The 20,098-nt window shown below is 37.6% G+C and overlaps 1 protein-coding gene across 1 annotated transcript in view; it reads right to left on the bottom strand.

Annotated features, from left to right (window-relative positions):
• POLA1 (DNA polymerase alpha 1, catalytic subunit) overlaps positions 1-20,098 on the bottom strand; it is a 336,041-nt gene that overhangs the window by 292,564 nt on the left and 23,379 nt on the right. The window contains exons 5-15 of the mRNA XM_058291856.1: positions 17,746-17,861; positions 16,518-16,580; positions 15,596-15,688; positions 15,077-15,164; positions 14,580-14,781; positions 14,316-14,491; positions 6,388-6,500; positions 5,242-5,358; positions 3,936-4,010; positions 2,928-3,066; positions 2,056-2,210 (exon numbers count right to left, since the gene is read on the bottom strand). Of these exons, the coding sequence (XP_058147839.1) occupies positions 2,056-2,210; positions 2,928-3,066; positions 3,936-4,010; positions 5,242-5,358; positions 6,388-6,500; positions 14,316-14,491; positions 14,580-14,781; positions 15,077-15,164; positions 15,596-15,688; positions 16,518-16,580; positions 17,746-17,861 (1,337 nt within the window). The remainder of the gene's footprint in view (positions 1-2,055; positions 2,211-2,927; positions 3,067-3,935; positions 4,011-5,241; positions 5,359-6,387; positions 6,501-14,315; positions 14,492-14,579; positions 14,782-15,076; positions 15,165-15,595; positions 15,689-16,517; positions 16,581-17,745; positions 17,862-20,098) is intronic.

Genomic DNA, 20,098 nt, shown 5'->3' with positions numbered 1-20,098 from the left:
ATCACATTCTTTCATGATCTGTAACAAATGCCCCACAACAATATAAGGTATTGGTGGAGGGGGTGATATATGGGAATTCTACACATTTTGTATGATTATTTTGTAAGCTCAAAACTTCTCTAATAAAAAATATTTTTTAAAAAGTTGATGGGGAGGGTTTTGGCTTTCAGTGCAATTGTTGGTGGAGGCCAGGTTTGTGTGGTGCCTGGAGCTGGTGATTCTAGATCCTGGCTGTGAGATGAAGAACCTGGGACCATGAGAGGTGAAATGATGAGTTATCCAAGTCACATAGCTGATTAAGTTGCAGAGCTGGGATTGGAACTCAGGTTTTATGCCTCCCAAGATTGTTAAAACAAATCTGCAACAGCAAACTTCCACAGTGACTTCTTAAAGCAAATCTTAGGATGGCCAGCTGTGGTAAAATTAAATTCTAGAGTGGATTATAGAGGGGTCCTGGCTTGCCTGGATGGTTACATGAATATAGGCCTAGAGAAGCTAGAATATGTAAATGGACAGCTGCAAAGTAAGTATGGGGATGCAGATATCTGAGGAAACACTGTGCTACACCTAAGTACACAGAAGAGAAGGATGTAAAGATACCAGAGGAGCAATACTTTTAATGCTTGGATATATTTTTTATGAAATGGTATTTTTTTCAATTTTTGATTCTTCTGTTATCTAATTTGTCCTGTTTTCATAAGAGTTGGTGATTTTTCACTGATGTGGGAGTAAGATAAATATATAAAAATTTCAGATTTAATTGTAAAGCGTTCTTTCAATTTAACTTTCAGTGCTTTTCTTTTACCTCAATGCCAGGGTAAACAAGGCAAAAAGAATTTTTAAAAAAGATTTAAAGTCCAAAAACCAAAAAAGAGTTGATGGAGAAAGTTACAATAGTCATCACCACTTGAACCCACAAACCAATCATAGACCCACTTGTGGCTGTTTAACCAGACACTATGCTCCTCCTGGTATGATACAATATCGAGTACACTGTACCACTTATAAAGTATTTTGGCTGAAAAAAGTTGAGCCTGGACCGAATCAAACCTTTAGAGTTAATGTATAGTATATGGGAACAAGAAGGGCACACTTTTTCTGAGAAAGTCCAGTTAATATTTTAAGCTTTGCAGGCTGTATGGTCTTTGTAATGACTACTCAACGCTGTCATTGTAATGTCAAAGCAGCCATGTCAACGTGTACATGAACAGGCATGTCCATGTTCCAATGAAACCTTATTTACAAAAACTAGTGGTGGGCTGGATTTGGCCCACAGGACATAGTTTGCTGGCCCCTGATATAGGGGAAGAGGTCCAATGACACCACAAGGAAGCAAATACAGACTACAGGACATTCTAAAGAAAACCAACAGTGATTCTTCATCAAGTCGATGTCACTGAAAAAAAGCTGGAAGTGGGTGGGAGGGAAAGGCTTCCATTTAAAAGATTCAAGAGACATTAAAATGAAATGCCATGTATGAGTCTTGTATGAATCCTGATTCCAAGAAAACAACTATTAAAAAACATTCGTGGGAACACCTTTACTTACAGAGATATGTATATACAGACTGGGTATTTTAGATGATATCAAGGGATCACCATTAAATAATTTTATTAAGTGTGATAATTGTATAATGTTTTCAAAGATGCATGCCAAAGTATACAGAGGTAAAAATGACACAATGTCTGAGATTAGCTTTAAAATACTTCAGGAGGAAAAACTAGGGTATGGGGGAATAAATGTGAAAATATCATGCTAGTTACTGAATATGAGTGAATGGTATGTAGGAGTTCATTTTCTTTTTCTCTCCATCGATTTGAAGATTTCCAAAATAAAAAACTTTAAAACAGATGAAAATAAGTCCAGCAGTTCAAGATCCTATAAAAAATTCCAATACCAGACAAATTAAATTCATTCTCCAACATGGAGTTTAGAAATAATGAATTAGTATTCTTTTCTCTCCAAAAAGAACAACTTTCACTTGCAGAAAAGCTATACAAGTTCAGGCAAGTATTGCATTCAAGCCTAGGGACAAAATCTGTCCTATTTCTTCACCTCATTTTGATGTGTCTTTGCATGCTGCATTGTCTTCATGCTGAAAGACATCACCACAAGTGGAGGAGGACCAACATCTTTAATTACATTCACCAGGTCAGGTTTTAAAGCCATTGCCTCAACTTTACACCAACTGATTGGTTGATTCAAGAGCTCTAAAAGATAAGAGATAAGATATCAAACTACCTTAAGATAGTTATAATTAACTGAGATACTCCTCAATCCTTTCTTTAACAAGAATAACAGGATAACCTCTAATTAAAACTAAACCACATTACTGTACTATATGTATATCTGCATGTGAATATGTTCATATGTTCATTTTCCTGGGGAAGAAGTCCATAGTTTTCCTCGAGTCTCAAAGTATCCAGGACCTGAAATAGGTTAAAAAGAAAAACCAAAAAAACCACCACTGCCTTGGAGAAATCATAAAACAGTTTAAAGAGAATTCATGAAGACAAAACAGAGTATCATACATGTAAACACTGAAAAACACCAGGTAACAGGCCAAGGAGCACTGCGCAGTGATGTTCTCCCTCCTTCAAAGGTCAGGAGTTCACCACTTAGAACAGCTGGGCTGCATCAGCCAGGTCAGACGTACAGGAGAACAACACAATCAACACAATGAGGGATGCCCCCCAAACGGCTGCCTGGGTTAATTAAGGCCTCCCTCAAATTAAACTGCCAGACAGCACAGGGATAGTGATTTCAAACATATTCCCTATATTCACTTAAGGAAAATCTTGAAGAAACAAACATTAAAAAAGGAAGCAGACACACTGAAACAAACAGACCAGATTCCTTAACGTCCCTTTAAGAAACTATATTAATTAGCAATCTACTTAGCATTCTGAGAGTAAATTCTTCCTTACGTGGATTTTGTACTTCGAGCCAACAAGGTCCTTTGATCTTTCTGTTCATCAAGAACAGTTCCAAGCTGGATGTATTGGTCCCAAATACATGAGAAAAAGTTTCTCCTTTCAAATCTTGAGGAAGCTGTGGCAATTCAGCCTGGGGGAAAAAAAACACATCTTTTTGTTTAAAATTATTACCCCACTGGTTCCAAAGTCTATATTTGAAATAAACAAAAGCCTTTCTATGAAGCACCAGAAGAAACCCCTTTGATATATATGAAATGTAATTTGCCACAAATGAAATCCAAAACAATTCACAGTAGGAAACAAAAACAATTCACAATGACAAAATAATGCATCTTGATGGCACCCATTAGAAGAAAAATAGGCCAAGAAGCTCCCCCAAAAGAGAGTCTCTGACCAGAGTTGTACAAGCCTTACTGATAAAGAATAGCCAAGTAAGTACCACTCCATTAAAAGAATGAAAGCAATAAAGTAGGGCTCATTCAAAATGCTTCCAGGGTACTTTTCAGTACCACTGTAAGAAACATTTCTTCAAAGTTTCCCTTTGCCAGCATCATGGAATCAAAACACTGTAAGTGAGGTAAAAAGAGGCTAAGGTCCAGTTAATTAACATCCCACAGCAATGACCTTGCCAGTCACAGGAGCAAGAGCAGCACTACAGTGATGCCACTGCTGCTCCTCTCTCACCTTTTCCACTGCTCCCAAGAAACACTTCAACAGACTAATGATATTCAACTCCATCAAGTGGCATTCATTCCACTTGACAGTCATGCTGTTTCAACTTATTTATTTAAAGATGCACACTTAAAAGCAAAGAAAAGCAGTATACTAACTTGCAGTCTATGTACTTTAATTTTAATCATTTCAATTATTCATTACTGTAAGTCCACCTCAATGAACCATGGGCTTGAGGAGCCTTGCCAGTACTCCCAATTGAAAATTCAAAACTAGAAAAATGTCATTCTCAACCAAAAACCAGTTCGTTTTCTTTGTTGGACTTACCGAGTATCTGACTTCCAAGTACTCAGATTTTTCTGGAACATCAGGTATCTCAAAAGCATAGTTTTTTTCCACTGTCTGGGGAAGCAGATACTTAAAAATCACTAACACACACAAAAAAAACAACTCACAAATTCAACTGACAAATATTACATTCACAGTGTATGCTCCTGTATTTAATCATTAGAAATCTAGCATCCTTATTGAACACCAAAGTAAATAAAGCCAAAAGGCATTCCCCTTTCAACTGGGTCTAAAAACATCCAGTGACAAAATGTTAAAAGGACTTATCTTAGACACCAGAGAACTCAGAAATATGTGTATTCAAGAGCAGCAATAAAAGCTTAAATGTTAACAATGTTAATGCATTAAATATTTGCTACTCTATCTTCCTAGAATAATAAATAATTAGCATTATGATTATAGCTCATATTTACTGAGTGCTTGCTGTGTAGCAAAGGCTGCTCTAATCACTTAGTATGAATGAACTGATTTAACCCTTTCAACAACTCTTGTATAGGGCTCCATTTTTCAGATGACAAAACAGACATAAAAAGGTTGCTCTTAATATTAAAAAAATAAAGACCAAAAAAAAAAAAAGGTTGCTCAGCACTTACCCAAGGCCACAAACTTGTAAGTGGTAGAGGGTTAGGACTTAAAGCACAAGCAGCCTGACCCCAGAGCCTATTATACCACCATTAGACTACACTGCTTCAAGAACTTTAAGGATTTCATCAATCGACCATAATTAAAAGCTCAATTTGTTAAAAGACAGCTAGCCTTCAGCAACCCAATCTTATCCCTTTATTACAATCGCTATTAATAGCCAGTATGTTAAGTGGCCTACAGACTCAATAATTATGGCAAAGGCATCAAGCATCTCATGTAAACCAAGACAATTTATTGTACATATCACATGAACCGGAGATTTTTATTCTATCAGAAATATCATCAGTCTCTGATTTTTAAACTTTCTACCAAAACAATTTAGCAATAACTAACATAAACAAGATCATACTTTTTCTCTATTTCAGAATGAGAGCACAAGACCTGCTGCAATTAATTTGCTTTGAGCTACCTTTCTATTCAAATATTATAAGCAGTTTAAAGAGAAAGGAAAAATATTTTTACAAATCTAATATACTGTTTTTGACATTCACATCTATGAAACTTTCGGTCAATGAATTATAGTCATCCAGAACACATTTTGGGCAAAGCAGATATTCAACAACTATTTGCTAAATGAGGAAATGAACAAATAGCTAAAAAAAACATAGAGCTGGAAAAAAATTCATCACCAAATACAAACCTTGGACTTGAACTTCATGATTTTATATTTTACTGCTGTTTTCTCATCAAATTCGTCGTAAACATCCTTCATTGTAACTGGAGTCCCTGTTTCCTTCCCTGTATTTAGATCAATTTTCTGTTCTCCCATCGAGAAGGGAGTGAAGGAAAACAAAATATCTGTACATGAAATCTTCTCAACCACCAAAAACTCAAGTCTAAATCAATTTCTTCTTTGCCCATTTAAACATTTATTTATATAGCACAGTCTTACAGGAGTTGTTCAAACATACAAACAGACCGAAAAAATGTACTAGGCCAAACTGATGCCCATTTCCTCCCAACACATCATAAAAGCGAATTGGAAATGGATGGATGGATGGATGGATGGATGGATGGATGGATGGTGTATGAACAGACAGATACAGATGATGGGACAGAAAGAAAAACAGAATGATACAGCAAATGTAGCAAAATGTTAACAGTTAGGTATTTGGGTAGGAGATATATTGGAGTTCTCTGAATTGGTTTTATATTATTTTTGCAACTATCCAGTAAGTTTGAAATTATTTCAAAATAAAAAGTTTTTTAAAAAAGCATAGCAGAGAGATTAAAGATAATCAGTCCTGCAAAATGAGAGAACAAGTGTTATAAATCCTAACCAAGAAGCTCCATATTTCAACGGAGATGGGGAGCAGATGGTGGGGATTAAAGGGGAGTAGGGATGGTATGCCCCAACAAAAAAGAAGCAAATGGAACTGACATTGTTAAATGACCATGGAAGAAATGGTACTGATGCCTCTGCAGCAAAAGTATGAAAACTGGGCCAAATGCCATATCACACCATAGAGTATATATACTACCAATCCCAATTATTATGGAAATAAGAGGTAGGGGGAAAGATAGCATTATATACTAAAACTCAGGCATTTTTACACTCTTTCTCAAAAGTAAAAAAACTGAGTTTTATTTCATTTCTCTAGCCTTTCCCAACCTCTAATGGAACTGCTTACAAGACGCAAAAACGGTCATTAAAGCAGGCAGTAAGAAAGAAGCATCAGGGTTGAAGATAAGTCATAGCCCTGCTGAATGACAGGGTTGGTGGCAATACATAGAATATGTGGCATATACAATTACTGAGAACTGAAAACTCAACACTAATGCTTACCATTTCACGGGGAAGAAAGTAGAGTGTCCGCTCAATATTTTTTACCATGACACAGCAACTCACATGGGTTTTGGCTGATTCGATCCAAACTTTGCCAAACAGAAATACCACACCTAAAAAAAGAAGGAAAAACCATAGAGAAAATAAGCATCTCAATTACATCAAATTAAAGGGGAAATATAAAAGCTCACTGAATGTGTTCATACATATATAATTTCATAATACCTAATTTTTAATAGCAAATTCTTATCTGCAACCCACTCCCCAAGCCCAGTTCCTTTAATTGGTACTTATGCCATGCTTTACTATCGCAATGGTAAAATACGTGACTGCTGAGAGGACAGGGGACAGAATGATCCTCTAAGTATAAGTATCTTCCCTATAAGCAGGATTACCCAGATTAAAAGAAACAAAAAAGCAAACTATCCTCCAACAAATCTATTTATTTTTATTTTTTTAGAAGGTACTAGGGATTGAACACAGGACCTCGTATATGAGAAGCAGGAGCTCAGCCATTGAGGTGCACCTGCTTCCAATTTTTTTTTATTTTAAGGAGATACTGGGGATTGAACCCAGGACCTTACACATGCAAAGCACATACTCAACCACTGAGTTATACTTGCCCCAACAAATCTCATATTTAAGTTCTGTGTGAAAATTTATAAGTCTGAGCACTTGGATTTACCAATAAAAACTAACATTGGTGTATTTGGATAACGATGGTAACATGAGAGTTTGTTTTTCTTTTTTAAGATGTAAAAATGTGTATTATATCCCATATAATAATAAATACCTCATAATAGGGTTTTACTATAATCTATTTCACCCTTTCTACCACACAGGCTACTAAAACATCTGGCTTCCTCTGGCTTTGTAGTGTTTATAATGTTTCTTTATTTTCTATTTAAGTATAGCAAGTGAGTTAATAAGCAAATCAGTTCAGATCCTTAAGTAATGTATATCACAAAGTGAAAATACTCCTTTCTAGACATCAAGTCATCGTTCGTGAAAATCGGCCATCAAGAAGGAACTCTGAAGATCAGATGGTCAACCCAAGAGAAGGTCACTTTCCAAAATCTTGGGTTCCCAAGAATAATTACAGTAGTAACTCAACATGCCCAACACAGTTACTTCTCTGAGACACTAAGAAAATCCTGGCACACACAAAGGCTACTCTTCACAAGGTCAGTTATCCCAGTTTCACAAGGTAAATTATCAGTGCTTTCTTTTGTCATTTGTGCCCTAGTAAAAATAAGACTATCTAAGAATTTTCTTTTCTGCAGATGATTAAAATTCTTACAAGAGTTGTGTGATTTTTCAGCTGGGGGTATGGTTGGAGGAAAGGGAAAAGGAGGACTGTGGGGATGATTAAAAATGAAAAAAAAAAACAACAGAAAACACTGGAGCTCAGAAAATTAAAAGTCATCCCTCACAACAGAATAAAAAAGGAAAAACAAAATCCCAAGCAAAGAAAAATGAAGACCCTAATATTGGATTCAAAGATTCAAATAGCTCATTTTATAGTCAAACTAATATCACACTTCAAGCAACACATTTGACACTGTTTATGCCTCATTTGCCACAAAAAGATCATGGTAAACAAAGATTACATCCCCCCCCCCAAAGTTACTAGCTGAAACCAGGTGCAGTCAGGATTATTCAACCTTGAAAAAGTCATAATGAAGACAGGATATCTTCCCATATGCAAAGAGTAAGATTCTTTTCATAATTATGGAGCATTCAGCAACAACTGACTTACTTAGAATCTGTAAGAAAGTGAGAAACAATAACAGGGTCTTTGCGAGTACTTAGTTTATATTAGCAGCATTGATTTCACCAAAGCTCAGTGATCATTACCCGCTATCACCATGAAACTGTTCAACCCTCGGAGATTAAAAGACTTTCTAAAGCCATCTTATTTAACCCGTTGGCATCAATCACAGAGTAAGATGTACCGTGGCAAAGGGCACAACTTGAGAAGTACCACAGAACATCAGTGTGGACTGAAGGTGAGAAGCCCTGAACTCTGCCACCAAAGAGCCGACCACTCCATCTTTTTGTGCCTCAGTTTTCTCCTCTATAAATGAGAACTAGACTAGATGATGTCTGAGGCCTTCTCCAGCATTAGAAACTTTATTTTACCATAGCATTTGGATGATAGATAAGTAACATATCAGGACCTCTTTCAACAACAAAACATTTCTCAAATTTGGTTGAAAAGCCTATCCATGACTATAGTCAATATTGGGAATTTAACAACACATATCGCAAACTGGTTGCTTTGCAAATATTGCAGGGCCTCAATGCCTCAACCGTAAACTCCAATACCTATTTCTATAGACCAGCACTGTCAGACAGAAATTTCTGGAATGAGAGAATTGTTCTGTATCTGTGCTGTCCAATATGGTAGCTACTAGTCACAAGTAAAATGTGACTAGTGACCAAGAAACTTAATTTTCAAATTTATTTAATTTCAATTCACTTAAATTTAAAGAGCTACATGTAGCTAGTAGTGCAGCACTAGACCGTTGCCCTGCAAACCACGCTGTATACTAATAAGAAAATCAACCAGTAAACAAAAGGTAGAAATAGTGATCTCATTTTCACAAAAGAAAGAAAGGTTTGTTGTTTCTTAAGTTTTTATCCTTGGCAACTGCCGCTAGCCATCTGGTGCTTTATGTGTATATTTACCTTGGAGCCACCATCTTACCTTTGAGTTACCCATTCTTAAGCCCGCTACTACAAAGGTTTCAGGAGGCAAATTCATTAATAGCAGCAAATACAACTCTGCTTCTCCAAAACCTTTCACATGCATCTACAGAACAAGCATTTACTGAACGCCTACTACGTGCCCAGCATTGTACTGGATGTTGGAAATATAAGCTGCAGGTGCTTACAGCCTTTTGGGGAAAGAAAAATATGGAAACAGACCATTTCAAAATAGTATGACAAATGCTAAGATGGGAAACGGTATAAGGCAGTCACAGGGAAAGAGCTCCTAATCTAGTCTGGAAGTTTGGGAAGACTTCCAAGAGATGACACCTGGGCTGAATTTTTAAGAAAGAGCCAGATGAGGAAATTCTAATCAGACAAAACACCATGAATCAAAGGACACAGGCACAAAAGGACATATGTATGGCAAACAATTTCTAGGAAATAAAATTTATACATGGCAGGTATTAAACTCTTGCTAAGGAGCTTGGACTTTATGCTGTAGACAGTGGGGAGCCACTGACTATTTTTTTTTTTAAACGAGGGAATGACAAGGTCAGATCTACCCTTCTGAGCAATCACGCTGGCAGTAACATGGAGGATGACAGCTGGAAAATCAATCATGTAGCTGGCATAATGATTTCAGTTGACAAGTAGGTATCGAGGGCTCACTGATGGTGGTAGTTGTGAAGAGAAAGCAGATAAGGTTTTAGGAGGAATCAACTCACATGACTTGGTGAGGGAAGTGAGGGAAACGGGGTGGGGTGAGGATCAAGGATGGCTCCCAGGTTCTGATTTGATGGGGCCATCATCACTATTCAGTGACAGGGAATACACACTGAACAGGAAAAGCAAAGCCCAGGGAGCAGTACTGGTATGGGTAGATCCTCATGTTGTACAACTCCAGGGAGCACCAGTCACACTGCTTGCTCCTGGGAGGCCACATGAAAATGGTGTCCCCTGACGTACAATGGGGCAGCCTTGGGTTTAGGCAATGGATGGAAATAATTTGCTCAGCCTCATAAAATCATACTTGTCAGCCAGTCTTCCACCAGTAAATAACAAAGAAGTCAAAGAGATGAGGGGGTCTAACCAAATCATCCAGCCCTAATTAAAGTACATAAGAGGGAAATGGATGTGGCTCAAGTGATTAGGCTTTGGCCACCCACACAGGAGGACCCAGGTACAATCCCTGGGGCCTCCTGGTAAAGAAAGCATGCCAAGTGCCCAGGCAGCAAGCCAAGTGCCCGGGAGGCAAGCCGAGTGCCCACACAAGTGCCCATACAAGCCAATGCCTTCACAAGTGAGTCACGCAGCAAGATGATGGCACAACAAAAGAGAGACAAAGGGGAGAGTCAAGGCAAGGCACAACAGAAACCAGGAACTGAGGTGGCACAAGTGACAGGGAACCTCTCTCTACATCTTGATCCCCAGGATCAAGTCCCAGTGAATCCTAGAGGAGAAAAACGAGAAGAGAATACAAAAAGAGAAATAGATACAGAAGATCATGCAGCGAATGGACATAGCAAAAAACAGCAGGGGGGGGGAGGGGGGAAAAAAGTAGATAAGGTATCATTTCTAAGATTGATTATAGCTCTACCTAAGAAGCTAACACATGGTCCTTTGCTATTCACATGGCTCTACAGGAGTTTAGATGTATTTGATAAGATAGAAGTATAATAATGCATCTGTCTCTCTTCTATGAGACCATGAACATTTTTCCAGTTAAAGCCAATGCCTGATTATCTTTAAGGTAAATCTGGCTTTCAAGTCTGATGGTTAATACTTACTCTTCTTATTAATTCACTTGCTTAACTGACACCTAGATACTCCCTCTATTTTCACTGGATGCAGATTCCAGAAACCACAGTTGGCATTTGCCTCAGATCCAAAAAGGATCTAGATAAAGGCAACTCTGTTTAAGTGTGTAAACTCCATTTTATATTCATTTGAGAGACCTTGTTATGCCCAGTCCCACAGTGAAGAAGGGTCCAAAGAGGCACAGAAAGAAACTGGACAGCCTTCTAACTTTTTGTGAGCCAAGAACTCATAACACTGGCTCATTAGGATGACCTGGAAATCATCACCCATTCTTCTTTTCCCTCAAACCCGACATGCAATCCATCAACAAGTCCATATCAAAATACACGTCACAAGCATTCACTTCTCTCCTCTACAGCCACATTAGTTCAAGTAACAAGTATCCCCGCACTGGACTGACTTATCTCCAGGGCATCCACACTTTTCAACTCCAGGCCACACACACTCATACACACTTCTCCACACAAACCAGTGTTCCTATGAAAATGTAAGCCTAACTATGTGCCCACCATTCCCTGTACTCAAAACCTCCAATGGAAGACATGGAAAAATAGGAATACTCCTTCACTGTTGGTGGGAATGTAGAATGGTGCAGCCTCTGTGAAGGACAGTTTCGCAGTTTATCAGGAAGCTAAATATAAAACTGCCATACGATCTGATAATCCCACTACTAGGAATATATTCAGAAGAAATGAATGCAAGGACACAACAGGTATTTGCACACCGATGTTCATAGCAACATTTTTCACAATTGCTAAAAGATGGAAACAACCCAAGTATCCATCAACTGATGAATGGATTAACAAAATGGGGTGTATTAATAAACAGAGTACTATTCAGCTGTAATAAGGAATGAAGTCAGGACGCATATAATAGCATGGATGAACACTGAGGACATTATGTTGAGTGAAACAAGTCAAACACAAAAGGGCAAATATTGTATAGTCTCACTAATATGAACTAAATGCAATGAATAAACTCATGGAGTTAAAACCTACAGTGTAAGTTACTAGGAGATAGAATGAGGGTTGAGAAGGGGGAGCTGATGTTTAATGTCTACCTAAGTTTCAGTAAGACTGACTATTAAAAGTAGAGATAATGGTAACACCTTATAGTGAGTATAATTAACACTGATAATTTATAGATGCAATAGTGGCTTAAAGGAGTAGTCCAGGGTTACAATTGTCAATAGAGTGAAAGCTAGAAGATAAGCGTGGGTCTATATAACATACTGAACTTGGTGGTGGTTGAGGAATGTGCTTGACAGGTCAAATACAGGAATGTTCTTCCATGTACCAGGAAAAAAAGTATGCCATTATTATGAAATGTTAAAAGTAAGATGATATATGGAAAAAGTACAATCAATGGAATTTATGGTCTATAGTTAACAAATACTGTAATATTTTTTCATCAATTGCAATGAAGGAACTATAATATTTTAATATTCTTTCCTCAATTGTAACAAAAATACCACACTGGTGCAAAGTGCCAACAATAGGGAGGGCATATGAGAATGTTCTATTTTTTTGTGTGACTTTTCTGTAAACCTACACCTTTACTAATTAAAATACAAACAAAAATGAAACTGTATAACACAGAGAACACTGTTGTGGACAATGACTCTGGTTGATAGTACAAATATAAGAATGTTCTTTCATGAACTAGAACAACTATGTCACTATTACAAGGTGTTAACAATAGGATGGTATATGGGGAAAATGGAACTAATGTATACATGGACTGCAGTTAAAAGTAATATTTTTAATATTCTTTCAACTGAAACAGTTAGTGCTCCAATGCTAAATGGAAATAATGGGGGGGGGTATTAAGGGTGTGGGGTATCTCTTTTTGGGATAATGAAAATATTCAGAAATAGACTGTGGTGATGAACACACAACTTTGTGATTATAATTACAGCAATGGATTGTACACTCTGTACAGACTATATGGTGTGTGAATATATTTCAATAAAACTAATTAATAAAATAAAACCCTCCAAAGCCTCCCCAATGCTCTTAGAGTAAGATCCATACTCCTTCATATGTCTTGCAGGGCCCTTCACTATCTGGCACTTGCCTTTTTCTCCAACTTCACTGAATACCAATCTTGACAGTTAATCACTATGATAGGACCAAAATAGGGCTCCTCCTTTCTCTCTCCAGGCCTTTGCACCTATTGGTTCCTTAAGCTAAAATGCTCTTCCCTCAGCTCTGCACATGGCTGCCTCACTCAGACCTCAGTACCAAGTTCATCTACTCAGACAGGCTTTCTCTGGCCATCCCCCATGTTATCACCCAGCTAATTTCCTTTTTACCATTTATCAACTTATTTATTGCCTATTTCCTCCCACCTACTACCACTGCACTACAATGTAAGTTCCATTAGGGTAAGGAATTTGTCCAGCTTGTACACCCCATCTCAGTGCCTGGCACACAATAGGTGTTCAATTAATGTTTGTTAAATAGAGGAATAAAGGAATGGCCGATTCCATTTGAAGTAAAGTAAATTCCTATTACTTGAGATACATCAGTGGTGAGCTACAAAATATTGCACTGATGGGTACAAGCCACTGTACATTTTGTCAAAATCTATAAAAGTGTATAGTGCAAAGTGTAAACCATCATGTAAACTATAGACCATGGTTAGTACCAATGCATCAATATTTCCTCATCAACTATAACAAATGTACCACATTAATATAAGATGTTATTAATAGGGGAAAATGTGAGAGAGATATATGGGAATCCCCTATATTTTCAATGTAACTTTTCTGTAATCTAAAACTTCTTTAAAAATAAAGTTAAAAAAAATTCACACCCTAAAACCACATATAACTAAGTTTTGGAATAACTTATCTTTAAGGATAAATTATGTGGTTTATGAACAAAAAAAATTGTACAGTGGAGTGGGAGAAAAATATACCAAATGTAAAATATGGACTATAGTTAGTATTAATAGTGATACCTTGACAATGCTCTTTCATAATTTGTTACAAATGTTTCACAACAATGCAAGGTGTTGGTGGTGGAGTGATGTATAGGAACCCTGTATGATGCTATGCATGTTCGTTTTGTAAGTTCACAACTTTTACTATACACTTACTGTTTATGTATGTTCATGTAGAATGATATACTTCAATAAATTGTTTTGATAATGAAAAAAAAACACATTCTAAAACCATATATAACTGATTTTTGGAATAAGCATCTTTAAGGATTACTCATCACAGCTCCTTTCCATTACAGTGGCTTATGTACTTACAGAGAACGAGTATTGCTGTCTTACTAAGCACATAAAAGTAAGGGCAGGCCCTGTACCAATTACAATCCCTAAAGAATTTAAGGGAAAGGTGCTATTCCCTGTTAAAGGCATATAGTTAGCTTATGTATGATTACCTGGTTGGTTGTACTGATCTTCGTAAGCATCTAGCCAATAAAACTGGAATACTTGTTCCTCATTTGCCCCTTGTACCAATGGGAGGTGACCGGAATCCACTTGAACTTCCTGAGCTGAGAAACTGCTTTCATCTTCCTGACTGATGTCCCAAGAGACATCTGGGAGAAAACCTCCTCTGCAGAAACCACATTTTAAAAAATCTTTCAAAATTCAGCAGAATAATTATAGCGCTATTGGCCAAAAAAGTCATAAAATGTGCTTACAAATATGATGTGGTCCCTTTCCCAGGATCTGTCTCATGTTTCACCCCCTCTGCTGGCTCACTCTGTTGGTCCCAACTCTTGGCGGCCACAGGCTCCACATCCACCTCCTCAGCTTCCATGGGCTCATCAAAGTCGCCATCTTCAAAATCCATTGTCCCTGACTTCTCCTTGGCTTCTGTACAGTTCATTTTCACCATCCCTTCTGTAGGTATCATCACACAGTCCCATAATATGCCAAAAGCATGGAGCACAAAGGTTTACCCAACACTGAAATAGCAGTCTACACCTTTTCCCAGTCTACATTTGTATTTCAAGACCAATGAACAAATTTGACTTTTTAAAACTTTACTGCTATGAACCCAATCTTCCGCAATTAAACTTGCCATCACAGCTTGCCTTCAAAACCTCCTCCACTTCCTCCTTCACAAAGCCTCCATTTTTGACATCACTTTGCAACTGTTCAACACCCCTGGACTTCTGTCTGACATCAGACTTACCAGCAAAATCAGCATGTTTAAGATGAACAGGAGTTAATGGAGGTTCCTTCTTTGAGACAGGGGAAGCAGTTTTTCCTGAAGGAACTGCCTGGAACATTTTTAAATGTTTAGTCAGTTGGGCCTGCATACTAAAAATATGCAACTGTCTTACCTGACCAGAGATAATGACAGTTTCCATTTATAAAAAGATTGTATGTATTATTAATGTAATGGCTTCAATTATTTTACTGTTACATAGGTTTATAAAAAAATACTTGTTTCTGAGAGGAAAATTATTACATTTTGTACTGTTGTAATACCTATAATAAACACATACTAGTTACTACAAAATTTACTCTGAAAAAAAAGCAGGCACATGAACATATTTTTGAAATACATGAAACTATATAATGAAATGAGAGTGCTAATTTAAAACAAAATAAAGACAAAATCAAAGGCATTTCCCTCACCAGAAAAGCAACAAAATAAACTTTAAGAAATAATATAAATCAAGAATGAAGATTATTTCTACACACTTACCTTGGGGGTGTGCAGAGAGAAGGGATTCAGTGAAGCTCCAATGGATCTTTTCTTCTTTGGTATCATTACAGGTGGTGGAGTTATATGAGGTGCCTAAAATGAAGTGTAATATAGACACTCACTGCCATGCTTGGTTTACCACGAGACAGAAAAAGTACATTTCCTTTCCCACTGAAGCCCAATAAGCAAAGCATTATTTTATTTCTCTAGTCCCCCCACAGACCTATGTTCATGCACTGCAGTTACTATAGCAACAATGCTACAAAATCACTAGAAAACCAGAACAGATACTGAATCCACCCCTCACCAATTTTTTTCTTTTTAAAACTAAACATACTTTTTACTGATCTTTTCAGAATATGACATTTAAAAACTGCCAAGGCAGAGTTACTTGGTGGTGGTATAAGTCATTTTAATCAATGGTCACTTAGAAAGCATTATGCTGACAAATGAGAGCTTAGTCCTTATGTAAAAGAGCCAAATTTCAAATTCACAGTGCAGCTAAGCCTCTTTGAGCTCTATCAGGGACAGCTCACTGACTCTTCCTTCACTCCCACTCAGAATTCAAGACAAGGATCTCATGCCTGATTGGGCAGACTGACAGGCTTCAATCTATTTAAGGAACATACACTATGGCAACTGAACACAAGCAGTGTGCATTCACAGAACTGACTTCAGTGTGCAGTCTTACTACTTCAAACACCCACACAACTCTACCTACATAATCGCAGAGCTTATAACAGCTGGAAGCTACTCACCAAAAATGGTGAGAAGAAACCAATTTGAAAAGTTTTTGTGGGGTTTTGGGTAGTGGTTGTGTGTGTGCTATTTAATTCCAGCAAAAGTCTGTTTTTATGATTACTAAATTGTCTCTTCAGCCTATGTCCCTCACATGGTCTAGAACTCCCAGAAATTTACTTACCTCAGTGTTCAGATCCTGTAGAATGTCACCTAACAGATCATCCTTGGACAAGTCTATATCTTTCTGGAAATAATAAAGGAAGGCAGAATGAGAAAGCCCTGCACTTAAAATTTTCACTCAAACCAAATGCCTGTGAAAGGAAGACTCTAACCAGTCAGTCCTTGCCTCTTCATTCCTCACTGAGTGCCAGTTCACAGATGTGAACCACCACCTCTCTGTAACTTCTGAATCTATACTCACATTCCCTCTTTTCTTTTTTTTTTTTTTAAAGATTTATTTTTATTTATTTAATTCCCCCCCACTCCCCCGGTTGTCTGTTCTCTGTGTCTATTTGCTGCGTCTTGTTTCTTTGTCCGCTTCTGTTGTCGTCAGCGGCACGGGAAGTGTGGGCGGTGCCATTCCTGGGCAGGCTGTACTTTCTTTCACGCTCGGCTGCTCTCCTTATGGGCGCACTCCTTGCACGTGGGGCTCCCCTAGGCGGGGGACACCTCTTAGTGGCACAGCACTCCTTGCGCGCATCAGCACTGTGTGTGGGCCAGCTCCACAAGGGTCAAGGAGGCCCGGGGTTTGAACCGCGGACTCCCATGTGGTAGATGGACGCCCTAACCACTGGGCCAAAGTCCGTTTCCCACATTCCCTCTTTTCATCCTCGTTCCATGATCTCCTGCTTATTACAGCTAAACGTATTGTCAATTCACCTTTTCTGTTTAATTTTCTTTTTTAATAAAAAGATTTTATTATTTCTCCCCCTTGCCCCTTTTTTGTTTGCACTCATTGTCTGCTCGTCTTCTTTTTAGGAGGCACTGGGAACTGACCTGGGACCTCCCATGTGGAAGGGAGGTACCTAATCACTTAAGCCACATCCACTCCCTGCTTGTTCTGTATCTATTTTCTCATTGTGTCTTCTTGTTGCATCAGCATGCCACGTCAGTCCACTGTACAAGCTCACTGTCTTGCTTGTCTGCTTTAGGAAGCACTGGGATCCGAATCTGGGACTTTCCATGTGATAGGCAGAGGCCCAACTGCTTGAGCCACATCTGCTTCCCTAATTTTATTTTCTATCTCCAAAGTTCCAACCACAGAGGCATCTAAATTCACCTAGAAATCTATATCCAACTTAGTGTCTGAAATTGGTGAAATATTACTCATTCAAATATGTACCGAACACCTATTTCTAAATTCACTTCACACAGTAAAAGACAAAATATAAGAAAACAATAAAACTCACATCTGCAGTTTTCTTTCCAGCACTTGCAATGAACATTGACTTGATATTATTTGGTTTTGTCACTGCAGCCTTCTTTACATTCCTCTTGTTTTTGTTAGATGCCTTATCATTTTTTCCTATTGGAAAATGCATTATTTAGAAATATGCCTCATGAAAAGTCAAAATGAAAATCGTAAAAGCCTCTGAATATAAGAATTTGAGAAGAAAAAAATTTAAGAATTCAAAATACAAAAAAATTAAATTTTATACAAGATATAGAGGGAAGAATCTTTAAATGAGCTTAATTCAGGCAAACAGACTTGAAATGGTATTACAAAAACTGATGAAATAACAAGGATACAGAAAAACAGGAATATCATACACTGTTGGTAGGAATGTAAAATGGTGCAGCTACTTTGGAGAACTGCTTTGTAGTTCCTCAGAAAGTTAAGTATATAGAATTACCATATGACCTGGCAATCTCACTTCTAAGTACATACCCAAAAGAACTGAAAACAACTTGAACAGATATGTGCACAAAAATATTTATAGCAGTATTCACAAGAGCCAAAAGATGGAAGCAATCCAAGTGCCTATCAACAGTCAAATGGATAAACAAAATGTGGTATGTGTTTATGTGTATATATATTATTCAGTCATAAAAAGGAATGAAGTTCGGATGTATACTCTAACATGGATGAACCTTGAAGACATGTTGAGTGAAATAAGCCAGACATGTAAGGATACTACCATGATTCCATTTATATGACATACCCAGAATATGCAAATTGATAGACCAGAAAGTAAATTACAAATTACCGGGGGGTGGGGGGGTGAAGGAATTGGAAGTTATTGCTTAATGGATACAGAGTTTCTGTTTGGGGTGATGGTAGTACAACATTGTGAATGTTTTTTTTTTTTTTTTTTTTTTCCAATTTTAAGCAAGATTTATTATGGTTTTCCCATGACAGGCACTTGATATTTGATCCCAACATATTAAAGACTTTATGAGACAAATAAAACAAGAAAAGTTATATTTCATTTTGCAAACTTAAATCCCACATCTAATTCACATCATCTTTGATTCCAAAGATGGTATAAAAATATACTATGTGCCTTTCTTTACACTGTCTGAACACTTTTATTCTATTTTTTCTCTTGTGTCATTTCTAGCATCTAAGAAAAGAAGTCCATTTTTTTAAGAACAGGGAAATTTTATCAGCTTAGCATTGCAATTAGAATATTAATTAACACTACTCAATTCTATACTTAAAAGAGGAAAAAATGGGAAGTTTTGAGTTATACATATGTTACTACAATTAAAAAGTTGTTAAAAATTATCTTCCTTCTTAGGATATATACATTGCAGTATTAAGTGTTCAACTGATGGACATGAACTGATGGACAGATAGATAGAATGATATAGTCAATTAGGGCAAAATGTAAAAATTGGTGATCAGGGCTCTAGGGGGTCAGAAGCATGTACAAATTCTCTGCATGGGGTTTGTATTATTTTTGTAACTGTCTTGCAAATTTGAAAGTATTTCAAAATAAAAAGATTTTAAAAATGAAAACAAGCAATGTAATACCAGTTAAATATCGGGATGAATGATTAACTGTGATTGTTTAATTGCTACGTGTTAGTGTGAATAAAAAGCTTTAAAAAGGGGGATAGGGTTGGCGTTTTTATTTCCCCTTGGACATAAAAAGACAAAACTAATCTGGAACTAAGGGATCAGCCGAGTATTCATGAGGTCATCTCTTCAGCTCTATACTGGAATCTGACAGGAAAAGGAATTTTAAAGAAATGGGGCTACCAGTTATGATACTATAGCATCCTATTTTCCATTTTATGAGGAACAGTAACCAGACACAAATGCTGTATCAACACTAAATAGTACAGAGACATTTGCTCATTACAGAACATTTTTACCATATGTTTTCATTTATGGCCACATGTAAATCACCTACATTTTCTAAAATTGTCAACTCTACTCTAGCTCTCCAATTCATCTCAGAGCAGTCTCTAACTCAAAAAACCTAGGACGATTAAAATAATATGGTAGGGTTCAAACCCCGGGCCTCCTTGACCCGTGTGGAGCTGGCCATGTGCAGCGCTGATGCGCGCAAGGAGTGCCCTGCCACGCAAGGGTGTCCCCCGCGTGGGGGAGCCCCACGCGCAAGGAGTGCGCCCGTGAGGAAAGCCGCCCAGCGTGAAAAGAAAGTGCAGCCTGCCCAGGAATGGCGCCGCCCACACTTCCCGTGCGGCTGACAACAACAGAAGCGGACAAAGAAACAAGACGCAGCAAATAGACACCAAGAACAGACAACCAGGGGAGGGGGGAAATTAAATAAATAAATAAATCTTTAAAAA

Source organism: Dasypus novemcinctus, chromosome X (genome assembly GCF_030445035.2).
Source record: "Dasypus novemcinctus isolate mDasNov1 chromosome X, mDasNov1.1.hap2, whole genome shotgun sequence".
In the NCBI taxonomy this organism is placed as follows: domain Eukaryota; kingdom Metazoa; phylum Chordata; class Mammalia; order Cingulata; family Dasypodidae; genus Dasypus; species Dasypus novemcinctus.
Note: the sequence above shows the minus strand (reverse complement) of the source record. Positions and strands in the feature narration are given on the sequence as shown.